At 38.7% G+C, this 10,263-nt stretch overlaps 2 protein-coding genes across 2 annotated transcripts in view; both read right to left on the bottom strand.

Annotated features, from left to right (window-relative positions):
* The window catches only part of LOC146470928 (uncharacterized), a 10,538-nt gene extending 8,082 nt beyond the window's left edge, over window positions 1-2,456 (bottom strand). The window contains exon 1 of the mRNA XM_085121433.1: window positions 2,355-2,456. The gene's annotated coding sequence lies outside the window, so the exon portion shown is untranslated. The remainder of the gene's footprint in view (window positions 1-2,354) is intronic.
* A 691-nt stretch (window positions 2,457-3,147) lies between these two features.
* Window positions 3,148-5,884, bottom strand: LOC146470927 (neuropeptide Y receptor type 2-like). Its single transcript, XM_085121462.1, has one exon. The coding sequence runs from the start codon at window positions 5,694-5,696 to the stop codon at window positions 4,479-4,481; it is 1,218 nt and encodes a 405-aa protein (XP_084977588.1). The 5' UTR covers window positions 5,697-5,884; the 3' UTR covers window positions 3,148-4,478.
* Between the last annotated feature and the right edge of the window lie 4,379 nt (window positions 5,885-10,263).

Genomic DNA, 10,263 nt, shown 5'->3' with positions numbered 1-10,263 from the left:
GTTCTTATAAAAAAAGAGTGTATTTCATGATTGCCATCAATGCTGACGATTAAGCTAAAAGACTATCGTACAGATTACATGAGTTAGTAGGGCTTAGAAACCTGCCGTTTCATTCTTGATTAGCTCTAAAATACGAATTAATTGCAGTCAGGATTCTTAATCAGTCTCGTCTAAATTCTCTTTGTTTGGTCATTTTACTTTTCGTTCCCCCCTAATTTATACAATAAAGAATTGAAAAATTGTACTTGTGAAATGTTCGTGGCTAGTCTGACGCGGCGTTTCGTCTCGGCCAAGAGACTCTTCAGAGACCTTCAGAATTTGTAGGCCAACTCGTTGAGCATCGCGCTCAAAGTCTCGTTCGCAAATTCAAGATGTTAGCAGTCTGGCCCTCTATCGCAGAAGGATTCCCAACCGCACGTACACGAGTTGAAATTTATACCTCCCTAATTGCCGGAATAAAAACCTTCCTACGAGGATGTGTAGCAGTGCAGGAAAAATACATATATTTTTAATTTATTGATTGTTTTCTCCTGCCAAAAGTCGATCAGCTTGAATCGTTAATGAACACGATCAAGTTCAAGCCGGTTCATCTTCCTCAAATAACTAACCATCAGAAAGACATACATAAACATTTTTAAAAGCTCGCTTGTTTTGCTTCGTTTATCTTCCAAAATATTCCTCAACAGAAGGCCGTTGGCTTAATGCCTCGATAACTGATTTTTCGCTGCACGTTTAAATCAAGATAATATTGCATGATGTTTTGAATAATCTGTTTTTTTAGGGTATTTTGCTCCCCCTAAAAGGGTTTAAGTTATTTGAGTTATTGCACAAGCCTTTAAATGCTTACCGCAAAACATCTCGGTCTTTTCTTTGTGACCGCAGCCATAATATTACATTCTTCCTCACGGTTAGAAGTGAACGTTTTAAGAGAACTTTTATAAATGGGTGCTTATGTGGATTTTATTGATGACTACAGTTTCGATTTTTATTTATTTACGTTTTTGTAAACCTTACATGTTTGTTGCGGGTAATTTTCAGTTAATGTTTTTGTATTTAATACTGTTGGACGTCTACATGTTGCATCCGTTTGGCACAGCCTTATAAATTTGCGTACCATTAACTTGGTCAATATCGTTCAGTAAAAATATCCGGTTACTTTTTTATCCATTCACGAAGTCCTTGACAGTGAATTCGTATCGCGATGGACAATGGAATTGCACGGCACTGAGCAAATACAAATGAACTGACTTCGAGTTCTCTGTTCATGAAAAGTAAAATCTGTCTTTCAGAGGATAGAAAATCGTCGCTAGTTACCTAACTTGTAGCTTTGTTTTTAATCTATCCGTGAAAGCGGAAAATGAAATGAGAGAAAAAGATCAATTTAAAAGAAGAAAAAATAAGTAAAGATTAACAAAGTAAAAGTGAAATCCCCGTTACGTCGATTCTGGTTTTAAGTACGCCGTTACGCCGTTACTCGTGTTATTAACAACCTCACTAACATGCAAATATAGACAGCGGCTGTCTAATCGCATGCCTGTACATTTGCATAATTTTGGACTTTTATAATTCATTGTTAAGCTTCTTCACTCCATCATAACCGATGAAGACTTTTACAAAACGTTTGCCTTTAGTGTATTTTAAGCCAATGTCAAACCGTTTCACATATATCAGTTCTACAATCTTGTTTCAGACGACACGCGAACCTTGATCATACGACGTGAAATAATACAACCATTCCTTCAACTCCAACGAATTTGAGTACTTCTGAATCGAGAAGTAAACTAGATAACTCAACGTCTCTTGATTTTAAACCGTGAAAGGTCTTTGATGAGCGACGCCGAATCGACGTCACTGGCGGTTTGAGCGCTCTACGCAAGATTCATATGGTGTACGGTCTTGTTTGCGCAGAGATAAGATGGAGAGTGGAGTTTTGCAAGAGTAACCCGAAAGCTGGGGGCGCAAAGGCACTGCCCCAGCTTATCTGTAGATGTGCACAAAGTCCCATGCCGATACTAAAACAAAAATAAGGAAGAATCATCGATCGTATATACAAATGGAACTACGACTGGAATACGTTGCACTTCTATTCTTCAATACACGCGCCCATTTTTAATGTATTGAATAAAATATTTTTCTTATTTCCCTCTCAATGACTCTTTTTACGGTTTGCTTTCAAGAAACTTGATCGGAGATAGAAACGGCAATGAAATGTGAACCTTACACGTTAAATTTTCCAATGTACACTTTTCAAACACGCGATCTTTGCCCAGAGTAAACAAAACGCTACAGTTAATTTGTTGTAGTCAATTCTCAGTTGCAAATTTCCCCAAAACACAGTATTAAAGATAGCCTACCTTTACTAAAGCAATAATTTCCCCTTTGAATCAACAGTATCTCATGATTCTTTCTGCGTTTTACAACGACAATCTTCCATACAGCTACCAACCATTCGCTTATTGTGAGTTACTGATGTTGACGTAAGTTATCTGTCAATCAGTCACGCTCTCTGGAAAGGTCACGCCATTAAATTTGGCAAATGAAATCGAGGAATGAAGATGTTGGAATGTTGGATGCCATTTTCTAGAAAACTAGTTTCTTGATTGCTATTGTCAAGAAGTTTTCCGGCCACATTTGCAAGAGATCATTCGCGGAATCGACACTGCGCAGCCAAAACCATTTAGCTAGCTCCCAGTTGGGAATGGGGCACCGGAGGCTGGACAATGCCAGTGGAAGAAGCTTGAACACCGTGGCTCGTGACTCCTTTCTTTTCAACGAGGAATCGTCTATGTATGCCAATGCTGAAAAAATCTGTCTGGTTGGGGGGGGGGGGGGGTGGGGGGGGGGGAAGGGGGCTCAAGTGCACACATCGACCAGTCACGTGACTGATGTCATCGGCAAATCTCTTTTAAATGGAAATCAAAGACTTTGCATATATGGATCAGTTTCAAGATAGCATTTTGTCGTATTAGTCCGTCAGAATTGAGTCCTGACACGTCCCATCTCTGGTACAAAACAGTTTTAAAAACCGCAAGCAAGTGAAATAAAATTCTTACTTAACGCACAGTCCATTGGCAGAATTTCAGGATAGCTCAGAAAACCACTCAGAATGCTCTTTAAGATGTTAGCATTTATTGACATTACGCTCGTCACTACAGGCGTGGTTACATATTTTATTTGATAAAGTAGGTCAGTTGAGGGAACTATAAAAGCTGATGTGGACCTATTTAACAAGCAAACTAAAAACCTACCTATGACAAAAACATTTAGAGAAACTATTCAAGGAAATTGCTTTAAAAATGCGTATTTACACGTACTCAGAGAGGTCTTGAATAAATCAAGAGCCAATAATGTTGTCTCGATTTCTGTCGCTCCATTGGGTCCGAGACGAAACCTTTCTCGAATAGCGGCCCTTAATCAAGCCTACACATCACGGTGTGCAAATAATTAAGTAAACAAATAGGCAAGAAATGATTTGAGGAACCATGGTTTCTGATAGTTCATAGTACATAAATAATTAAATGAATGAAACAGATAAATAGAAATGAAATGGATTTTCATGTTCTCAATTCATTTCAAACATTAACAATCTGAAAAGGTCCTATATACTTATGTTATTCATCATTAACTGGAAAAAACATTATCCCCCTTGTTCGCTTACTAAGGAATGTACTTAACTGTACGCATTGATAAGGCTGAGCTCGGCTTGCTGGGAGGAGGCTGAACTGAGACCATCATTTGCCATAATTCGGCCACTCAGTTAGGTGGCCGTTTATTTACAAAAAATCTGGAAATGAGAACCTTTTCCCAAGAAAGGTGAGGACAAACACGCCTTACTTGACCTAATTATGATACTATGTACCAATGCGAATGCACCGAAGATGGGAGGGAGAAATGCTTGCCCCGCACCGAACTGTAATGGAAGAGGTCAGACTGTAACCGCATGCTCAGATGCCTAAATATTAACACATTTTAAAAGTCTCGGATGTGACCAATCCGGGATAATAAAACGCGACGCAGGCTGCATAAAATAAATTATTCCTCTTGGTAATAAATGTCATTAAGTCTTCATTTCGTTTGTTAAAGCTACATAACAATTGTTACAAGGGTAGTAATAATATACGAACTATGTACGTCATTAAAATTAAAAAAAAGTAAGAAAAAAGGAGATAATAAATTTATCAACGACAAAGAGATATATTATCTCGAACAAGTTTTTTTCATAACCATATGAGAGGTTGTGTCATATGTACATACTAGCTTACAAGCGCAAATTTCGCTTGTGTTTACTTGCGATAATTATTAGGGAAAACCGGAGTTCCCTGAGAAAAACTGACCTATCGGAGCGAGGACGAGGACCAACAACAAACTCAACCCACATATGAAGCTGAGTTCTTGAATCAAACCCGGGCCACATTGGAGGGAGGCGAGTGCTCTCACCGCTGCGCCATCCATGCTCTCAAAGCTGTAATTCGTTTGTTCTATTGCCCGCCTTCACCATTGTTTTGTACCTCGTTGTTTTCTTCATTTCTTTCGTTCAAAGGAGTGAGGCTCAAAGGACTGAAATTACCTGGACTTCGACTTAGAGGACTGCGAAGGGTTCTCTCAGTTACACTATACGAGCGTCCGCCCTTTATATTCAGAGAGAAAAAGCGCTTAAAACTTTGACGAAACTCCTCACTTACCAGAGAGTATATAACAAAGTTTGCCGACGAATTTGTGACTACGCATGCCACACATATATTGTAATAGACCCAGAGATATCTGTGGACAACGACTTCTTTCCAATACAAAACAACGAGGCGAAATACATTCAGGGGTAACATTGTAATGGCAAACACTACAACGACAGGAATTAAGAGCTTTTTGGCCTTACTGTTTTGTCGTTCGCGCAGTCTTTTTGGAACGTTTTGTTCGTCACCCTCGCTGCACTCCTCTCTTATTGACCTGTTGAACTTTGTACTGGCACGGAGCTTCCGTGAAATACTGCAGAATGTTGCTGTGATAATTCCTAGCGGGAGAACGTACAAGAAGATGGTTAAACCGATTATGTAGACTTGCCGCATTTCGTCTCCTGCCTCGGTGTTTGGCCATTTTGGAGAACAGTCAACCATGTCGAAAGCTGGGCGGTAATCCGTGAAACCCATGACAAAATATAGAGGCAATGAAATGATTACAAACGATAGCATCCAAACACAGGCCACCATCCAGCGCGCTGACTTGAACACAGCTAAACCACGCTTAGGAAGGGTCCCCCGAACTATGGCTCTGTAGCGATCGACTGCTATGAGGGTTATCGACCATACTGAAACACCGAAGAATACATCGGACAGGGGAAGTACGTACCGACAGGTGCATTCTCCCAAGGGCCAGTAAAACGGGTTTTGTTCCTTGATAACTGCCAACGGGAATGCCAGAAGTAGAATCCCCAGATCTGCTATGGCGAGGTTTCTGATGAAGTAGTTGATAACGGTATGCATCTGAGGTTGAGAGGTGATCACGAAGCATACTATTACATTGCCCACTACGCCGATAAAGGCGAGAGAGACTTGGAAAGTCAAACGAAGGATTTCTAACCACTCCGCCTCTTTGTAATAGGGCAGTTGAAACTCACCGTTTCCCTGATCGACGAGCGTCATTTCATCAGACCCGGTTTGGTTACCTGTTAAATTCATGCTTTTCTCTTCCGAAAAGTTCATTTTTCTTTCCGATCCTCTGATTGGGAAATTCCACTAAATCTACACGTGTCTTATAACACGGGGTGTGACTGTTCTTCACAAATCCCTTTTTCAAGCAAAGCTCTCAATGCCTCTTGATCCAGAGTTGAGGCCAATTAAATTCAGTTAAGTCGCTTAAAACGTCTTGGTGCCGGAGTAAAGAACCTAAAATTTTCTTTGCGTGTTCACTAAACTTCCGTCTTGCTCAACTGATAAAGTTTACGTGAATCTGGGGTGGATTTAAATGGCACTTTAACACGCCAGGTGCCAAATTCTAATTAGGACATCACGCTGATAACCAAGCGCTTTAAACTGTTGCCCTTGACTGCCTTTTGTACTTTGAGGTTTAGTACCCTGTTAAGTTATTTTGACGTTGTCAAATTCACATACAAGGTCTCACCATTATTTTAATTACTTTTAAGGGAGATGCTGTTAATTTAAGAATTTGGTTTGGCGATAAGCCTAGTTTTGTAAACTATTTTGTGAAACTCCTTAGCAACAAGGACACGTGCCTGTAAAATCATAAATTGTTTACAACTTAATTAAAACCTAATTTTCCGGGAGCTACATTTAGCTCCTGTCGCACATTCACAAAATCATACGATATAGTTTACTGACCTGCTCTTCTTGGAAGATACAAGCAAAAGGAGACTGTGTGGTTTAAGGTTACGAGTCTGTTAATGAACATTAACGTTAACATTAACATTGCGTGCACTACTGTCGAGTTCCGTTTTCACCTGCCCCATCATTGATGGTTGCTCTATTGAGCAATTCAAACCCAGTTGTAATTTGAAACTGGTGACCATTTTATGGTCTCTGTTCGAGACTTTGGCGTCATAGCACAAAAAGAAAAAAATATCTACTGACAGTGAAATACAATGTGGTATTGCAAGTTTCGCACTTGAACTGACGCGGCACATGGCATAGTTCCTTCAAAATGAAACGTTTTAACTTTCGTTTTCAGCAATTACATCAACTACAAAAATGAATCATGTCGTACTACATACACTCCACTCGCAGCAAGTTCAAATTCAGTTATGAAATGAATTTATCATGATCTGGAGTGTTAATTAGCCTTGCGTTATTTTTTTCATTTTCCGTGTAGTATTTTACCACTAACCAAATTTTATCAGCTTTTTCAGTTTTTTTTTTTTTACAAGACATTAAATATGAACGAAGAAAATTAAAACTCGCTGGATAAAACTGTATTTGCAACCAAATTTGCGCTCGTTCTAGGCCATTAACCTGAATTGAAATAAATTTTCGAGATTTCACGTGGAAACTGAGTCTTCAGCAAAAACGCCTACGAGAATTTACGGATTACAAAACGTTTATTTCACGCCAGGTTGCAGATGATAATTAAGGCACCATATTATCCGCTACTGACGTTGTCAAATTTAAAATAGTTTTCAGATTTCCTTTATACTTTGAAATTTTGTACCTTGTTGAGTTTTCTTTTATGCTTTCAAGTTGTTTTGTGTGTTTAATGCTGGATAACACGTCGTGCGTAACGCCTAGTAAATGTACGCCACGATCACAAGACACTTAAAATAATTATGGACTTCTTACGCGTGCAGAATAAATAAACACTATTTTCCGGAAAACAAATGCCTTCTCTTGGCATCATGAGACATCAATCAAATGAACTGCACTTTTTAAAGCTTCAACTAAGCTAGCTGGACCGAATTACTAGTAAAAGAGACAAAAAAGCGCTTTGTTGAGAAATGTTTCAGTTTGTTTAGGTCGTTGTGTCTAAGTTAACAAGGCGTGGCATTTGAGTGTTTTCTCTATATAATTTCACCAGCTGATCAATTAATGGTTGCTATATTGAGCGTTTGAGACTCATTTTTGCAACCGGTGTTATATGATATTTCAAAGATTACTTTCCCCGTCTTGTTATGTAACAACACAAAAAGGCTAATATAAAAGCATGGTGAAACACAATAGCTTTACTTATGCACGTGGCTTGAATTCAGTCTTCGCGGAGAATGAATGACAGGAACGGAATCTCGGCCAATTAAAATTATATTATGAGAGGAGTTTGCCCTGGCATAATCTGCCTTGAACCTTAATTAGTTTTTACCTGTTTCAGGGTGCTTTCATGCAAGGCAATTTTCCTGCAACTTGTAAAGCAACGCCGCCTCAGTGGCGAGACAAATCGGAGACGAAATCGGTATGTAACTGATTCCCCCAACCCTATTCGCTACTTATCACGAAACGAAAAATTTGCGTTGCAAGTGGGTGAAAAAAAGGTAATAATAAAAATAAATAAATAAATAAATCAGAAATAAATAGACTCCTGTCTTCTACGGCTTTTTCGAAGCGTGTTACATGTTCTCCGAAACTTGTAAAGCTGTTGTCCGCATTACATTGAAAGTAACCAGAAAAATTGTCAGAAGTAACAGCTCCCTTACTACAGAAGTCTTTTGCATGCGTGTAAAAACGTATACGGCTGTCACTGTTCTACATTGAACGTGTTTATTAACGGGAAAAGCAAGGAGGCTACTCTTGCTCCCTGACTTCTTGTTTATTTTTTTTTATTTTTCATGTTTATTATTTTGTTCAAGACTTTGCCGGCCGGCTAATTTTGGTTCTCAAATTTAGTACTCACGAAAATTGGTGAGATTAGTAGGTAAACTATGGCTATTGAATGTACAATACGGGACGCATAATCCAAGTTGTTATTTTTATCAGCCCTTTTGTGTTTCTGCAGGTATTAAACGAACAAGGCAGAGCAAGTGGAAATATCCGCCGGTATTCGCATTGATGTGCAAATTGCCTTAAACCGCTCGTTGAGTCCCGTTCCCATGCCTCTCTGTACTTCTTGTTCCCTGCCTCAAGTTTAGAGAGACCCTGAAAATGAGGCTGGGTAGTGGGTGTAATATTCAGGGAATATGATAAAAAAAAGTCTAAATTTGAAATTCAGCTCTGACAGGGGAAAAAATATGTCCTGCTTAAAAAAATAAGCGTTCTATAGAATGTCTGAAAAATATATATAAAATAAAACTTAAGGATGTTTCTTCAGGCCGGTGCCCACTAAAACAAAGATTGTTTACGCGGTTTATTACTATACGGGAAAAGAATATCAGTTTTAGCAAGTGTTAAAATCCAAAAAGAAAATTACAGGTAACTGCCCTTTTCAGAGATAATTATTAAAATTCAATTTGGAAAAAAATATTCCGTATGATTGCTATGTATTCAGTAAAGCTTCTATTGCTGCTTAATTATCTCTGAAAAAAAAATCCAATTTTCTTTGCAGATTATAATTTTCTGCCTCTTTTCCCGCATAAAAAATAAGAATGAATTCTTCTGTTACGAGACACTTTCCTTAAAGCGGGCATTTGAGCAAAGATATCGCTGATTTAATTTACAGGCGGGTTCAACCAGTAAATTGAAGGACGTCTGTAAAAGTTTCACAGGCGTTCTAGAATGATCAGTTTAGAATTTTAGAATGGCTGTATTCTTTAAAAAAAAGAATTACTTTTGTCTGATAGCAATGCATGCGCAGACTCTGAGCGGACTTTTGTACGGTGAAACAGGATGTGAATGGACCCTTTGCAGCTAACGGTCACATGGCACAAAATTCATCTTGCTGGAGAACAAGTTGAGCACTGGGACATCCAAAACAAAGTGACTTCATCCAATCAAACTTGAATTTAGTTTGTTTTGGATGTCCTGAGTGCGTAGCTTTCTTTCCAGCATGCCCGTTCCCCTACTCACGCAGCGAAAGAAATAATGAAAAAAGAATTGCGAAACAAAAATTGCTTCATCAGTCGTATGCTCGGTGCCGATTGCTCAGATAATTATGCATCTGCATAATACTGAACACTACAAGTTTTTATTATAATACTCCATCTAAGCTTATGTTTAATAGCCTGCATTTTATTATGTACAAAGCAGCAGAGATTTGAACCGTCTCAATTTCACCACAATCAGTCACAGATAATGCACGCTTTCAGTGAAGACCCTTACGTAAATTTTCAGGAAAACAATTCCCTAGAATATTTACTTTATCTCATGCTAATGAAACATTGAACCTAATCACATATTTTTTAATGCTGCCAATTTTGTTTTTAATCAATTATATTTTATGTTAAAGGCACAGGCACAGGTATTCTTAATAAAGACAGATGTCTTTGGCTGACGACGCTTTCTTCATACAGGAAAACAATGTTTAAACTGACTTTCTGCACGTGCGTTAACACAATACATCCACCCGGTGAGTGAACACAGAGAAGAATAGCTTGAAGACGCAAGCTGTGAATAGTCTTCAGCCAGCCGGCTTTAGACCGCAAAAATGCAGTAGCGTCCTGAAACGAAAGATCTGGATCAATCTTCACATGCAGCCAAAAAAAACTTCAAGATGGGATTATAGTGATGTATGCAGCCTAACGTTTTGTTTAATTTTTTAGCCTTCCCGGATGAGCGGTTATCTCATCGAGATTTTAATCACTGTATTGAATAGGAAATTTAAAGGAGCATAGGAGTCGTCCCCGGGGAGAAATTAGTCGTCGCTAAAATTAAACTGATTACCTCTAGGCCGTGACCG

The sequence above is a fragment of the Pavona decussata genome, unplaced genomic scaffold (genome assembly GCF_977016875.1).
Source record: "Pavona decussata unplaced genomic scaffold, jaPavDecu1.1 SCAFFOLD_109, whole genome shotgun sequence".
NCBI lineage: Eukaryota > Metazoa > Cnidaria > Anthozoa > Scleractinia > Agariciidae > Pavona > Pavona decussata.
The sequence above is the reverse complement of the archived record's forward strand: the minus strand, read 5'-3'. Positions and strand labels throughout refer to the sequence as shown.